At 40.5% G+C, this 16,945-nt stretch overlaps 1 protein-coding gene and 1 long non-coding RNA gene across 7 annotated transcripts in view; one reads left to right on the top strand and one right to left on the bottom strand.

Annotated features, from left to right (window-relative positions):
- cep192 (centrosomal protein 192) overlaps nucleotides 1-16,945 on the bottom strand; it is a 91,223-nt gene that overhangs the window by 31,968 nt on the left and 42,310 nt on the right. For 4 of the 6 annotated variants that reach the window (XM_036006060.1, XM_036006059.1, XM_036006058.1 and 1 more), the window contains 11 exons: nucleotides 16,479-16,703; nucleotides 15,978-16,119; nucleotides 15,748-15,836; nucleotides 15,368-15,652; nucleotides 10,708-11,587; nucleotides 5,766-5,883; nucleotides 4,609-4,765; nucleotides 3,766-4,450; nucleotides 2,994-3,179; nucleotides 2,626-2,774; nucleotides 2,156-2,386 (listed from right to left, as the gene is read on the bottom strand). In XM_036006060.1, coding sequence (XP_035861953.1) covers nucleotides 2,156-2,386; nucleotides 2,626-2,774; nucleotides 2,994-3,179; nucleotides 3,766-4,450; nucleotides 4,609-4,765; nucleotides 5,766-5,883; nucleotides 10,708-11,587; nucleotides 15,368-15,652; nucleotides 15,748-15,836; nucleotides 15,978-16,119; nucleotides 16,479-16,703 — 3,147 coding nt within the window. The remainder of the gene's footprint in view (nucleotides 1-2,155; nucleotides 2,387-2,625; nucleotides 2,775-2,993; nucleotides 3,180-3,765; nucleotides 4,451-4,608; nucleotides 4,766-5,765; nucleotides 5,884-10,707; nucleotides 11,588-15,367; nucleotides 15,653-15,747; nucleotides 15,837-15,977; nucleotides 16,120-16,478; nucleotides 16,704-16,945) is intronic. The other 2 variants (XM_031289831.2, XM_036006062.1) reach the window with 2 other exon arrangements.
- Nucleotides 1,258-10,008, top strand: LOC116043267. The gene is made up of 3 exons (XR_004103434.1): nucleotides 1,258-1,268; nucleotides 7,391-7,393; nucleotides 9,893-10,008. It is a non-coding gene; the product is annotated as an uncharacterized LOC116043267 (long non-coding RNA).

Below are 16,945 nucleotides of genomic sequence, written 5' to 3' on the forward strand. Positions count from 1 at the left end.
TTTTATACTTCATCCATTATCTATAACTGCAATAATTGCAAATGAGAATATGTTCTCAATCGACTTACCTGGATAAATAAAGGTTAAAAAAAAAACATGTCGATACATTAATATCAACCCTTAAGTATTTTTATTTGCCTTATTTCTTATGGATCAGGGGTCTCATATATTAAAGACTGTGCAGCTTTCATACCAGAAGATGGCATACACCGAAAACTTGAAAAGTACGCACGCACAGAAATATTCCCATTTATAAAACCGGGCGTACCTGCGCACCTTTCTTTTATACATCACATGGAGGCGAGCAAAAAATGTTGTATTTGTAGGTATGTCATCTGGGATAAGCAATAAAAGAAAATCTGCAGAGTGGCAAATGATGACAGGGCAGTGCATTGCACCTGAACCACGGCAGAAAAAAAGGTCTACTATCGAAGTGGAAATCAAGAAAAGAGTGGCGGCACCAGACTAGTTACTAAACAACAGTCGGGTTCATTTCCTACAACTTTTTTACTTACATACACATCATGCACAGGATCAATTACGCATCACATGAGTTTGCCCACCATTAATAATGTTACACTTCAAAAAACGAATAATGATCTAACCATCAAAATGAACAAGAATTAACTTTAGATAGCCTTAGTCTTATATGATTTAACAGGAGTTAGGAGGGAACAGTGTTAAGATTAATAATAACATGTAACTTTCTGTATGGATCATAGTATAGTAATAGAGGTATTTTATCTGCTGAACTGTTAACATTTGGCAAAAAACCCCAAACTGATTTAATTGACAAAGCACATCATGGCTACACTTTGTTATTTGTTTAAAATTTAATGAGCAATTTGTTGTATTTTAGCAAAATACTGAAAGCAGCAGAAATGCAGAACTGAGTAGGCTACATTTTAATATCTGTATATTCATCACAAGTAATATCGCTATATTCAACAACATTGGGGCATATCGCATATTTTCCTCCAGCCTTAATAACTACCCTGAAATTGTGTCAGACGCAGCATAGAGTCGCAATAATTTTATCTGTATCATCTTTTTGTCTAATTTGTTTAATATGTAAATAGTTATTTCTTTCTAAATTATCTGATAATGTTAAGTAGTCAGTTTTAACCTTCGTTTGACTAGTTTATTACTGAACCCAGCCATCACCCACCACCACATAATTCTCAACCTGTGGGAAACACTGAATTATGTTTTTTTCAGTAGTCGACGTCATAGACGTATGACAGTAACTGAAGTAGATAATTCATTTTGTAATATTTGGTGAGTTTTCGGCACGTTTCAGTTAGAATTTGCCACTTTACAGAGCCAGACAAGACACATGACAGGACACATTCTCACGTCAAGTTAATTTTTATACATCATACCGTGTGTGTGAGAACTAGGGATCGACCGATGTGGATTTTTTAGTGCCGATACCAATTTTTTTTTCATCAGCCTTAGCCGATGACCGATATGGGCTGCCGATTTTCTTGAGCCGATACTGCTTTTGCGCTCTCAATTTACATCATAAAAATGTAAACCCTGCCACACTGGATTTGTTTTCAGAATCTGCTCTGCCATTTCTTTAAAAATAAACAAAAACACAGATCAGTGTCACTTCTGCAGTCATCTTCCATTCATATCACCCAAATGATGTGTGCAATGTGCATCATATGGATGGGTGCACTGCATATGGTTAACTGTGCAAGGGTAAAAGGCTTTCATCAACATCTACAACACAGCCTTGATGATGCAATGCTTGCTGACATAAGACAGATATAAGCAGGTCATCACAAAATGTCCTTTGTCAACACATTTAAATAATTTAAGAAAACAATAAACCTGAAAAGTAGCCATTGAAATAAACTGCTTGATTTGTAATTTAAGCATTCTGCTAGTGGGGGAGGGGCAGTACATGGTCTGCACGTGAACTGCAGTGTCTCCAGCAACACAGAGCTGCCTGTGGACACCTGTCTGTAATAATGCCGGGAAAAAACTATCGGCGAACGCAGCAGCCGCGTATCGGCCAGCCGATAAAATCGGTCTATCACTAGTGAGAACCAGCATACACAGGCTTTTCGTGCATACGCAACATTTATACATGAGGCCCCTGGTTATTTTGGGTTAAGAGTGTGATATTTGCACTGTGGGCCCTCACCTCTAGTGCAGGATTCTCTGCTATGGCAACCAGCACCACCCTTTTAGCAAAGATGTTGGCCCCTGCAGCAACCTCTGTCTCTGCGGATGCAGGCCAGGAGCAAACACTGAAGATACACTGGTAGACACCAGCCTGTGGAGGGATGAACAACACCTTCTGCTCCTCTGTACTCTTGGGGGCAATGATTGTCTTGTTCTTCACTATAAGCCACTGGTAGAGCATGCTATCCACCTGTAGGGATTGGCATCAAAGACAGAAGAAACATTGATAATTAAATGAGTATTGTCAGCTGGTTTAGACAGATATTTCATAATAACTGATTAATTAGTTATCTCAAAGTTTTTAGGCAACTAATTACGAGCTGCCCTTTCTGAAATTTTAGGGGTTTTAGACACAATTTTGAAGATACTCTTAGCATATGCATTTTGACACTGTATATAATTAGTCACCATTCTGTGCTTTCTGTTTACCTTTTCTCCATCAATGGCCAGGTTAGTTACAGTGATTGACACTTGCTGCCATCTCTCAGAGGGGTTGAAGAGGCTGAGGGAGGTTTGTGAAGCGATGCCTACACAGCAGTTGTGAGGGAACCGCAGTTCTTCTGGTACCACCACTTGGCCTGAAGAGGACAGTGAAACGGGTATACAGTAGCTGATACATAAGAAAATGACAATATCCTTGTATTTAACAAACTGTAGCCCACATATATGATTAGTTAAAGTATGACGAAGAATATTAATAAGACAACAGTCAAATCCTAATGTCAAGAGCGTACACATTATATATTTAAATATGCAAAGGAAGTCAACTTTCTTATAAACACCAAGACCACTGCTACCTCTCAGTTCCTCAAGGCAGCCTGCAATCAGGGTCTCTGCACCATATTGACCGTAGGGTTTTCCCATCATTCCCATGTCCTGCTGACCCTGATGGGGTCTAGGGAGGGGATGAGACCCAGGAGACTGAGAAATTCCCAGAGGACCTGATGTGGGATGTCTCACTGTGAAATTACTGTTGGGTATGCCTGAAAATAAAAATGGAAGAGGTGGCTAAATAAATTTAACAAGTATATTGCATTATAACCTTCGCTAAAGAGGTCATGTGTTCTGTGTGGTTTGTTTGTCTTTTGTCTGTCAGCAGGATTACAGAAAAACTACTGGCCCGATTTTAATGAAACTTGGTTAAGGATGTACAGGGCCAAGGAAAAACCCATTACATTTTGGAGCAGATCCCAATCACGGGGCGGATACTCTGTGGATTTTCACTAACTTTCGTTAAGAATGCAACATAGTGCATTCATGTAGTGCCAGTATAATCGGAAAAGGAGTTCCCAGTTACATTTCATGGCTTACCTGATACATTTCCTCCTATTTGTCACGCAAATACTGGAAAAAGCTAGCAACTAATCGCTCTGAGCAGTTGCCACATTATGACTTAAAGCTCATGAACACTGGGACCATCCAAAGAGCATGTGAATGCACCATTTGTCTTGGTTGAGGTTTGCGCTTTCTGAGAGCCCTTCTACTTATCAATGTTTTTCTGGGTATTTTACAGTTTTGTAATACATAACTCAGCACCTTTATTTATGAAAGCAGAGAGAAAAGACATGCCTGTAGAGGACACACTGTAGAGACTGTTTCCTGTTGCTCCCACATGATAAGAACCAGTATGTATTGGAACTTCAGGTCCCAAATACTGCTGAGCCAGCTGAGGGTTGAAGACAGAGCGTCCGGCCAGGAGGGACTGCATATCTCCTTGGTGGGGAAGGTCAATCAAGCCAGCACATTGGGGCTTAAAGCTGGGGATGGGCACATAGTGAAGTCCCTCTGATGAGTAGGATGGAGGCATGCAAAGGCCACTAGCATACACTGACGTTGACACTGAGCTAGCAGCTCCCCACTTCTGGGAGCTTTGAGAAGTTGCAGTGTTGCTAGTTTGCTGAATGTTCAGATTACTGCAATAGCCGGAGTCGACTTTGGTGAGCTGCCTTACATTGGACTCAGAGAGGTGCTTGTGTTTCCTGCACCCTGCTGAAAGATCACCAGTTCTGTCCCTGGGGTAGTGGTAGTTACATTCACTCTGGCTGCGAGTACAGCTCAGACCAGAAGCACTACGTGAGGGCTCCGGGCTTTTACACTGCTGTGCTGGTAGTGGGTCCAGACTTTTAGAATGCTCTGGTTTGACCTGGTCCAGGTTTTTGGGCAGGCCAAGAATATCAAGGTCAGCATCTGGTTCCACAGGTGGAGTTGGACTGATTCTGATGATGGTGGTGCTCAGTGCCATGGTACAGTTATTCTATGGACAGCAACAAGACAACAACCCAAGACAATTAGTACCACACATGATAGGGACCTGACTATTTCACAGAGCAGCCCTTCACGTCTCATGAAAGAATGGAACGTTCAGTGGTATTGCAACCAAGGTTAGGTATGTTTCACTATGTCCTACCATACCTTTTGCCTCTCAGGTGAAGGCACAACAGTGCCATCATTCATTGAGATGTATGTGAGCCTGCTGAGACTAGGGCTGAAGCAGATAGACTCAGGAGAGAGGTCAAGACCTGGATGTTTGTCTGCCAGACCACCACTGGATGACGCAGGTGACACCATACTGAGAAGAAAAGACAAAATGGGAGCAAAGTAATGAATAAACAGTGACTCAAAATGCAAATGTACCATGTCTGTCAGTAGTAATAAGTATAAGTAATACAATATGTATACACATTACACTTGAATTGTATTTTTATGATTGCATGTGACAAACAAATGAATTTATTATGCAGTGGTTCTCAGACGTTTTAGTACCACTTCATAAAGTATTATAAGTACCCTATAAGTACCACCATTATGGCCCACGTTAGCGTGGTCCTACCCTTTTCAGCTACGGACAGTAAACGCAGGAGGCAGGTGTATTTATTGTTCCGACCCGGTCCAACTGAATCCAATTTGAGGTGACTCGTGTCATATCTCCTTACGGTTTTGTGTTTGCTACTAGCAGGTGCTGTGGAGACTTCGCCGCCACTGCTCTATAGTTTAAAAAGGGCTGCTCGAAATATTCTCCTCCTCATCCACACTTCTCATCCTAATAGTTCCTGTTTGGAGCCAAATTGCAGGGTTTTTGACTGCCGTCACAGCTCGTAACTAAGCAATGGACGTATGCGCGCTCCGTTCATGAACGTGACTATGTAGCAGGCTGATATTGAAACTGAAACAAAAATATTACATCTAAGGAAAAAAATATTTATTTATTATTTTAAATTACTTTTAACTGATCCATTTAATTTTTTTTTTTTTTAATATATCAGAGATTCCCTCCGTGTACCACTAGAGGGAGCTCATGTACTACCAGTGGTACTTGTACCACAGTTTGAGAACCAGTAAATTATTGATTAAATAGTAATGTGCTTAACAACAGAAACAATTATTCCGACTACACAACAGACTAGATATTAAAGATTAATGTGAAGGTTCCTTTCCTTAAGGAGTAATAATTTGATCAATTTGGGTTGAATAAAATTGAAGCCACTAAAAGATTACTATTTAATTAAAATGATAATAAAAACTTAATATTCAATGCTCTTTATTTATCGAGACCATGTATGATACAATACCTATCAGCACTGGGAATGGAGGTCTGACTTGGAGAGGAGTGAGTAAGCGGAGAGGTGGATGGTCTGAAGTTGCACTGCGTTTCCTCCACACAGGGCTCAAAAAAACCCTTCAGCAAATCTGAGGAACAAAATTATTGTTACCATACACATTCATGATGTCATCTCAATATTCTCACAGGGGCAATACTTTGTAATCATGTGAAATATGGTGACCACTGATCTCAACAGTTGTTTGAATAAGGGGGATTACTGCCCAGACCACTGTTGCATGTCGGGTGGCGTCAGTGTGATCGTCGATGCGTTTGTTGCCAGAAATCAACATTTTTTCAGTTCTTTAAGCCACAGTTTTACGGTATACTTTTACATCCTGATTGTTTTACCTATATGTTTTAACAAGGTAAAATACTTTAGTCATCAGACATATCGATCTAAAGTTTTAAGTTTGCTGTAAGCTGGATTTTGACTGCCTCTTCTGCTGCTAGTTTGCTTCGTTTGTTTTTAGCCCAGCGGCTAGGCTAGGCGGTTTGTTAGCTTTTAGCACTTTTATGGACTTCATTGTGGATCTTAAAGCTTTTGCGCCTCCATGAACTTTACGGATTGCAAGTGTGATGTGCAGAGGAAAAAGTATAATCTTAATGTAAATACCCTGATAAATATTGTTTTGTTAAGTTTAAGTCTTAAATGTCAGATCCCTGACAAGATCTGACATTCAAGAACAACCATAACTTTGTTTTTAAACCGAAACTTGTTAAGAAGAGAACAACAGTAGAGTTAATAATGCCTTCCAGTGCAATAAAATATCAATACACAAATTTGCTTCTTTGGAATATGTGGCTCTTCAGTTAAATTTCTTCTGTCAAGCTTTATTACATATAGGCCACCAAGATATTCTGCAAATTGTTGTGATGACTACACTGAACTACTGTTGACTATCTGTATTGACTTTGACTGCATACTTATGGTTAGTGAATTCAACATCTATGTTGACAACCCCCATGACAGCAGTGCTACTGAATTATATTTCATTCTGTATAACTATGAGCTGACCCAGCATGTGTCAAAGCCCACAACCAAGAGAGGTCACACTCTTGACCTAGAGCCTTTGTGCTGAAGTACAAACAGAGACCATCACTAAACGGTACATCACTGAAAACTCTGCCAGTCCTGCACTCGTTTTAAATTCTGTTAATGATATGGTGGATCACTTTAGCCCTAAAACTGAATTGACACACTAGTGAAGCTTCAGTAAAGAGAATGTCAAAATGCAGAACACAAATGGCGAAAATCAAATCTCCATATTTACTATGACATTTTTAAGGATATTCTTTGCACTTATAACGTAGTACTAAGAAATGCGAGACAATCTTTTTTTCTCTGATATCATTACTAAAAATAGCAATAATTCACGTGCCTTTTATCAGAAGCACCTGAACTCTTTTATACCAAATCATCATCAACCACCTTGCCTCGTTCTTTACAGACAAAATCAAAAACAGACAAACTGTCAGTGCCGCCGTATCAGGCAAAGGGTGTCATGTCCAATATTAAGAAATTCTATCTGCATAACACAATTCAATCCCAGAGGTGGAAAGTAACGAAAATACATTTACTCACGTTACTGTGAGTGTGTGAGAGTAGTTTTGTTGTGTATTTTGTATTTTTCAAGTAGTTTTTAAAATCGGTAATTTAAAATGTACTTTGTCTAACGAAAACCGAAAGGAAGAAATAAAATCGCACTCGGAACCACTACAGTGAGGAATGATCAGCATCTAGGCTGCCTACCAGGCGCCAAGTCTTTCTGTAGGAGATTGAGAACGAGATGAGGTGGATCAGGTTCAGAGACGGTTTCCAGTAGAAATGCTGAAACATCGAATTCTGCTGCCCAAAACGACGAAAATCCTTGAACATACTACAGAGTATTGGTTCACGTAAAATCAAACGGTGCCAAATTTCTAACTTATTATTATTTCTTACTTACAAATTTTAACTAAATAGTTTTGGATTTATGACCCCTTGTCCTATTTTCACTACATGGGAGCGATTCCCCCCCCACCCCGTTTTACAGTTTTTTTTATAATGTAACTAAGTAACTTTTACTTAAACTACTTCAGATAGATAATTTCACTTGTACTTGAGTAATATTTCAAAGTATTGGTACTTTTACTTGAGTACAATATTTTAGTACTTTTTCTACCTCTGTTCAAGCCCATCAGCCATAGCACCCTGAGGAGATTGTGTAAAATTTTGGTTCTTTCTCCTGCTGCCTTAATATTCTTCCCCCAAACTTAAAACTAGAACTGCAAGCAGTTATGACGGGGCCCAAGCCACCCACGCCAGTCGCCCCCGACACCCCGGGGAGCGCGCGAAAGCGGAACCTGAAGCCCAGCGGCTGGGAGGCAAACGTAGCGGTCAACAGTTCACCTTCACACATATACGGACCACCTTTAAGAATTCTCTACAACAAACAAACTTCTTAACCCCCCTGACTGCAGGGGACAGCAGAGAGAAATGAGAGAGTGACTGAGAGGGTGGAGGCAGGTGTGATGGTTGAAGGAGCAGGGGAGGTGGTCACGTTGTTGCAAATGGCGTCATAGGCGCCGATTTATGTTTTCCTCCGTGGGTGCTTCGTGGGAAATTAAGCATCAATGCCACCGACATAACCAATCACACTATGACAGATGCTCCACTTAGCACCAACTGCAATGTTTAATTGCACGGTATCAATGCCTATGAATGGTGATGATTTTGGATTGAAAAAGTGAGAGAAAAGAGTTGAATTTGTCCACTGTGAAGGTTGTAGCAACTTTGTCAGGTGAGTTAAGAAGTTTGTTTATTGTAAAAAACCAAAGGAGCATGCAAAAGCGAAAACCAAAACCTAACGGTAGGAGGCAAACATCAGTAAATATTGAGAAGTGTGAGCTGCAAGGTCTGTGGTACATTTCCATTGCAAATATCCCATTAAAATTGAATTAAAGGGCCAAAACTGGTCTACGTTGATTATAGCGCCCCCTAATGGCCGATCTTTGCCAAATTTGGTACAGAGCCTCAGAGTGGCATGCTGAACGAGCATCACACGTTTCGTGTTGATTGCATGCACTGTGGCAGAGATATTGCAATTGAAAATTTCCCATTTAAATGCATTGAGTTATTGGCCAAAACAAATAAAGGTTGCTTATAGCGCCATCTAAAAGGCCGATCTTTGCCAAATTTGGTACAGAGCATCGTAGTGGGATGGTGAACAAAGATCTCAAGTTCCTTGCTGATAACATTTAATATGGCCGAGATATGATAGCTAGCTAGGAAAATTTCTTTGGTCGTCAAATGCGCAAACTTTAACGTAGCAAAATTCCTTGTTTGGGTCAGGTCCATCTGGAGATGCTACATACCAGGTTTCGTGCTGATCCGTTGCACGGCCTAGGACGAGTTCGAAAAAGTTTGTTTTGCGCATTGCGCGATATTGCGAAAAAAAAAAATTAAGCGGAAATGGGCGTGGCCTATATCATGTGATTCAGATTGATTCAAGGAACACGTGGATCTATGGTTTTCTAATGTGCGATGTGTAATGTGGGAGTTAAAGGAAAAAAAAACATAGCGCCACCTAGTGGTCCACATGTGTAATTTTTGGTAGGTGTGGTCCATGACCCATTGTCTATCTACCCTGTAAATTTAAAGTTGTTCACATTAGTGTAAGTAGTAAATGTAGACGTGGGTCCCATAGGCCACGCCCACTTTGACCCCTCGGTACCCCACTCTATGGTTGGCCTCAGGAGTGGCCCTAGATGGTACCCATCAAATTTTGTAAAAATCAGATTAGCGGTTCATGAGATATAAACGTTTTGTACTTGTAGCGCCCCCTAGTGGCCAATTTTTGTAAAACGGGTGATTGACCTTCAGAGGGTCATGCTAAAGAATCTAAAGTTTGGCATTGATGGCATTTACTTTGGCCGAGACATGGCAAAGTTGGTGTTTTCATAGTTAGCTACACAAATTTGTTTGTGCGTAATATGCGCAATTTTTATCCTATCAAAATTCTTTTTATTAACTTTTTGTTGGGCCCATCTGGAGATGCTACCTGCCAAATTTCGTCCTTTAAAAAAGCTAACACTTTTGTCTGATTTCAATTTAAGGAATTTGAGGGGTCTCGTTAAGAGGAGCTGCTAGCTAGGCTATGTGTCCCATTCAATCCTATGGGAAAAGATCGCAGCTACACTTTCGGCATAACTATTGTATATTTACACTTTGAATTTCGTTACGGCATGTATATCACAGATACCCTAAGGTCTTACAAAGCTTAGCTAACACTTTTGTCCGATTTCAATTTAAGGCATTTTTGTGAATTTCAGAGGTCTCGTTAGGTGAAATAGCAGACGAACAATGTATACAATTTCTGAGATCTGCGTGACCTATTCAGAAGACTACCTGATCTCAGATCAGTGGTGTAGCCTATGTAAATGTTTGGGCGTGACAAAGATAGAGATTAGAGCCAAATAAGGAGGAGCCGCCGAGTTTACGTCAACTCGGTGGCTCGTTGAGATTCGCCCGTTTTCAGAGGCAGTTTAAAATTGTGAGATTTGCAGAGGAAAGAGGTGTCAATGGGATTTTGAGGTTCTATGTATGTCCTATTTACCCACCAAACTGTCGTTATTCAACTATGACAACGTAAAATCGGTTTTGCATTCTATCACCCCTTTAACAGACTCATGTCTCAACAAGACAGAGAAACTTGTTCATGCCTTTGTATATAGTAGATTTGATTATTGTTAACAGTGTGTACAGGTCTCTGTAAAAAAAAAATTGTTTTATGACCCGTTTTCTATTATTTTTGCTTTGTATGCTTCTGCTTATGTAAAGCATTTTGTATTGCCTTGTGTCTGAATTGTGCTATATAAATAAATTCCCTTGCCTTAAGATAGAAGTCTCATATTTTCTGGTTTTTACTCACCAGATGCAGGGCCTTGTGGAGGGTGGGTGTTCTGAGAAGAGAAGCCAACATGCTTCTCCACAGAGCTACGAGGTAGTGGAGTATCCATAATATTGCTGGGTGGTAGTTTCTTCTCTGAAGAATTACTCAGTCTGTCCTGCTGCTGCTGGCCTGCACTCCTTACCCTCTGTGGCGGAGAAGAGGAACCTTTAAAACAAGGCAGGCCTGACCTCCCTTTCCTCAGGTCTGGTGGGGTTCTTGGCAAGCCGGGTGAGACAGCAGAACCTTTATCACTCTTCTGTGATGTTTCTAAGGAAGACCTAATATTGTTGGATGCTTGTGGGTTCAGTTCTCTTGACTTGACTCCATTTTCTGTGAGGGTCCTGCCTGATGAACCACAAGTCTTGATAGCAGAATAAGTACAGTTACCACATGCTGTCATTTTGTCTGCAGGAGGTGTGACAGTAGAAGACTGCCCTGAGCCCACAGACCTACTGGCAGAGCTGAAAGATGTACGAGGACGAGGAATAGAGCTTCTTTTTGGGTGACCCTTATGACCTGGAGATAATGCATTTGGAGGAGGCATTGCAGAGGAGCTAGTGTTTAATGTTCTCTCTTTCGCATCAATTTTTGTGGGCTTCTGTTGAGTGGCACTATCCACTCGCTGAGCTAAGCTCCCCTGTTCCTCAGGATATCCTGTCTGAGGGTTTCTTCGAGAGCTGTTGAGGTTGTCAGCCCAGCCGGTCAGATCAAAGGTAGTGTGTGCCACAGAGCCATCCGTGCTGCCTGACAGATCAGTCTTTTTCAAGTATTTCTCCATGTCGAAGGCACTAAGCTCCCCAACACAGGTGCTTCTCTGCAGTGTGTCCAGCAGGTCGCTCTGATCTGGCTCAGGGAGGAACTATGTAGAGAAAGAACAAGAAATTGAGGACAAAATATTGTTCATCTAAAATCTCTGCAGATACTTTCACACACAAATGGTAAGCATTTGACAATGCCAATTTTTAATATTTGAAAATCCAAATTTAACTGTCAGATGGCTCACAAGATGGTTTACAGTCATTAAACGCAACACAAAGTGCTTCACAAAATAAGAACACAACAGAAATACAAATATTTAAAACACTGTTCACTGAGCAGCTCGCGTCTCTGCCCCGCGGATCTCAAAACAACATGCACAGATAATTAAAAGTAATGAACCTATACTGCTTATGGCAGTAGGCAAATTCGCCAAAATCATGTCAACCAGTCCCAAAAGTTAGACTAACTTCAAGTAAGCACCGCCATCTGAACTGAAAGCTGGTATTAAAACAGGGTGTAGCCAGACTTTGGTTTCTAAGGGGGAATACCCTCTGTCCATATTTGCAATGGGATTGTACTCCGGGTTTACCGTCGACGGGCTTTAACCAGGTTATGAGTAGTTCATCCTCCAACCACTTCTGCTGAAACTTGCATTTTCCCATTTTTCCGCCATTTGATATTTCCTCCGTTCTTTTGCCACAGTGTACACTCACTCACACCATAGACCGTAGACTCACACTCACCGCACGTTGCATTACTTCGTGCACCAGCAGTAAAAAACAGCCAATTAAAAGGTTCCGCCTGTCAACCATTCCGCTATACTTCCGATCAAAATTAGATTTAGATGTTTATATAATCAAAATAAATTGTGAAAAACAATGTTTTTATTCCATCAAGTTTACATAATTTTTAATGCCTTTGAACATCAAAGTTCATGCTTTTTTATGCCAGTTCATGCCTGAATTGTCACAAAATCTATTTAATTACTTTTCATGCTTTTTAATGACCCGCGAAAACCCTGGATAATATTGACTTGACTTCAATTTATACACAACAGAATCAAGTGGGGATATTGAGTTAATACAGACAAGGTTTTTGATGACCTGGATATCCTTTCTATTAGCGAGGACATCTTTTTTTTTTTTTAGAGAAGCCTATCATTTTCTAGAAGAGATCAATCAAGCAATGGGGAGTCTACAATGGTCTAAGGTGCTGGATCCCGACGGATACCTGTCTGAGATTTATAAAACATTCATGACAGAGTTAGCAACCCATTTTGTTTGACGTTTTAAAAGAATCATTAAGATTTATCTTCCACCAACATTTTATCAGGCATCAATTTCTTTGATCCATAAAAAGGATCAGTATCCATCATTATGAAAGGCCCGTGAGTCTTCTGAATGTGGTCATTAAGATTAGCCTAGAAAAAGTGCTGCCGACAGGCTCAACAGTTTTTTTTTGTTTGTTTTTTTTAAAAAGAAAAAAAAGTTGTTTTTATAACCTTGGCAGGCTGTTTAACATCACATACTCACCTGGTTCCAGAAGTGCTTATAACTTTGGATGCAGAAAGGGTTGAGTGGGATTACCTCTTCTCAATCCTAACCCTGTCAAAGTTTGGATTTTGTGCAATTTATTTTTTTTAATGGATTAAGCTTCTTTAGGTCTCCCCCTTGGCCTCTGTACAAACTAATAATTACACATCTGGATATTTGCCTTTGGCCTAAAAGGCAGGGGTGTCCCCCTATCTCCAATGCTTGTTGTGGTGGCTTTTGAACCACTTGCGACATCTCTACAAGCATCACAATACTATCAAACAGTGGTATTGTTAGAGGAGGGCTACTCTATGACTATGAACAAAGTCTTGTTATATGCACAGGATTTCAAAACTCTCCAAGTATATTCCAGTGATACTATATATGGATACAGAAATACTTTAAATAGATTTGGAAGAATATCAGGTTATAAGCTAAATAGTCTTGCATTGGCAGACCTATCTCCTAAAGGTGTAGATCTCGCAAGATTAAAATGTGACGAGATTTTAAAATAGTGTTAAAAGCTCGTCTCATTCTCACGAACCAAATCTCGTGTCTGGTCTCGTGAGCCGAGTGTCTCATCAGACCCCTATATCCACATGGAAGAAGGTCTGGCTACACCACAGATACATTCTAGGATAGGAGAAAAAGTTACAGATGGAGTCTGGAGATGATGTGTGGTACTTATTGTTTACATCTTACTTTACACACTTCAGGCTGTTGCAGCTAGCTCGGGGGATAGACTGTATGACACTAGGTGGTACAGCCTGAGACACGCACAATGCATTTTTGTTTTGCTTTTCCCTCCATTGTACCGAACTCGTGCCGAACCGTGATGTCTGAACCGAGGTATGAACCGAACCGTGACTTCTGTGTACCGTTCCACCCCTAATCAATATTTTTAATAATAAAGAATGTTGGGATTGAGGCACTAGTCCTGGGTTATGCTATTTGATTACAACTGATGTTCTGTAACAGTACGTGTATTCGTACTGGACCGTTTCGGTACAGGGCTTTCGGTACGGTGCGCATGTGCACCGAATGCAATCTTTTGTGTGCGGAACATAAGTCAATTTTTGTGTTTCCACACAAACATATTAAGTGGCGGAAGTCTCAGCGTTCAGCGCAAATCCCGCCCTGCAGCTGATTCTAAAGTTTTCATTGGTCATGTCAATATGTCAATCACTGTACAGATTGCCTACACCAAACACTGATCTCTAAACCTACCCGCCGTCACTGTAACCTAAACCAATGAAATCGACTGCAGGGCGGGATTTCCACTGAAGTGGTTTGGGGAAAAAAATAAAAATCACACACCGCGTGCTGTACAACAACATACACGGCACGCTTTAGCCCAGCCTCTCGCTAGCTAGCGTCATGGCCAATGCAAACAAGCCCACAGACAGTATGGACAAGCCGGAGCATGAAGTACCACCCATATCATTAAGGTCTCCTGTTTGGGAACACTTCGGTTTCCCAGTGAAATACGTCAGTGGACAAAGACTAGTCGATAAGACGAAAGCAGTGTGCCAACATTGCTCAGTAATGATCGGGTATGTTTCTGGCAACACTTCAAACTTGTTAACGCACTTGAAAAGGCATCACGCGAGTGTGAACATCACTACTACAAGGAAAAAAACGACCGTAATTCAAACGCAGCTCCCATTGGTATTTAAACAGACCTTTGCTGGTAATTCCGATCGGGCCAACGCAATAACGAAAGCAATTGGTGTTTTTATAGCAGCTGATCTACGACCATACTCGGTTGTTGACAAGCTGGGATTGGTAATGCTGCACTGTAATCAATAGTTATTTATTTATATTTTTCATTATATTTTATAATGTGATATTGGTTTGAGACTGACAGTATTTTATTTAGTGGAGAACTTTGCAGCAGTATTTTATTTCTTATTCTTTATATATATATATATATATATATATATATATATATATATATATATATATATATATAAAATATTATATTTTATTAAAAAGTGTTTAAAAAAGTGTAAACAAATTGTTAAAAAAAGTTTACTTGTGTACTTACTTAAGTGTGATTTTTAATGTAGAAATTGAGTATTTTGACAATGTAGTGTTCTGAGAGAGGCATGCCAACGTTAGGCTAAAGTTAACTCCTGAGCAGCTATCACTATGCAGCATTTTCCCCGCCAATGTATGGTCTTTAGTAGGGCTGTCAAACGATAATTTTTTTTAATCGCAATTAATCGCCAAATTTCTATAGTTAATCACAATTAATCGCATGTTTTATCACATGAATAAAATTGTATTATTTTGCATTTCAGAACTGTTTTGAAGTACATATTAACAACGGAAAGCCAAAGTCTTACATGTTTAGCTGATTGTGGTTCCTCTGTGCAGCTGACAGCAGGTCCAGCAGGTTGTGCAGTCTCAGGTCGATTCCTCGCCCTACTTCTCTTGGACAGCTCCATGATCATGGCAGCCAGCTGCGATGGGTCAGTGCTAATTGAAGCATCAGCAATGGCTGAAGCAATTGTGCTGATACTCAGCATCAGATGGCTGCTGTTATTGTTGGGGGACACACAGCTTTGGTTACCCAAGCTTGAATCAGAGCCCTCACTGTGGTCAGATAGTGCAGCTCTAACAATATGGTCCTAAAGAGAAGAAGTGATTTTCTGTCAGAAAGACATACCACTGTGCATGTAATCCTACATAGACATATTGAAATGTCAACATATCCAAAAAGTCCCTGTACCTCCTGTTCACATGGTTTTGGATCTGTATCACCTTTCGGTGACATTCTTTCACCTGGTGCCTCAAGAGTTTTGTCCAGGTCCTCTGCAAGGAGATGATCATAACTAACAGTTAGAAAAGCACAGTTTAAATCATTTTAAAATAAGCAAAAGCACAGAAAACATCAGGTAATACTGTATGAGCCTAAAAAGTGATTCTTCAAAATCAGCAATACTGAGAACACACCTGGGTTGAGTGTTTTGTCAGCTTCGCTGAGTTCCATGGTGTCATTGTGAGGAGAGTTGCCTCTGGCAGAGAGCTCTGAGGGGTGAATTAGGGGAAATGGTTCCCTTTTCTCTGGAGAGGTAATGATGTAGCCAAAGGATGGCTAAAGGAACAAAGACCAAACTTTCAATACAGGTTACAGTCAAAAGGACTTTGAAAATATAAGGCAAAAGGCACAAGTGAACGCAACCTCAACTTTATACCATTTGACTGTACGAACGTCTTGAGAATTTTATTTTCTGAAACAGAATTTTCTTCAGCATAATTATTTCTGAAATCTCCTGCTAACAAAAAAACATTGGCAGCTAGACCTTGTCAGCTATCAGACGCCATCTGCATATCAATGTTGCACATCCCTTCTATGGCTTTATCTATAAATGAATTCTTAACAGCCTTCATATGAACCCCCCAGGAGTACATTTTTTAATTTCTGTAACAACCTAAGAAAGCAATTTTACTGACCCGTTTAACCCCAGCCACATCATCAGTGCTGCCCAGACAGCCCAAGGCTTCAGAGCGTTGTCCAAAAAACTGCCCAAAACTCAGTCGCAGGTAGCTTTGGTCCCCCTGCTTAAACTCTGAGGAGACCTGGGAAGCCCTCATCAGGATGTGGCTATTGGTGGGGGCCTTCCAAGATGAGTCACTGTGAAAGGTGCTGTTACTGCTGGCTTGTTCAATCTTCTCCTCCTGTGTGAACAGCAATACTCACAATTCAATTCAATTTTATTTATAGTGTCAAATCACAACAGGAGTTGTCTCAGGACACTTAGTAGGTCTAGACCACACTCTATAATTTACAAAGACCCAACAATTTCCCACGAGCAAGCATTTGGTGTGACAGTGGAGAGGAAAAACTTCCTTTTTACAGGCAGAAACCTCGGACAGACCCGGACAATAAAACAGAGTCTGTGCTTTACAAAATACATTGT

Source organism: Sander lucioperca, chromosome 10 (genome assembly GCF_008315115.2).
Source record: "Sander lucioperca isolate FBNREF2018 chromosome 10, SLUC_FBN_1.2, whole genome shotgun sequence".
NCBI lineage: Eukaryota > Metazoa > Chordata > Actinopteri > Perciformes > Percidae > Sander > Sander lucioperca.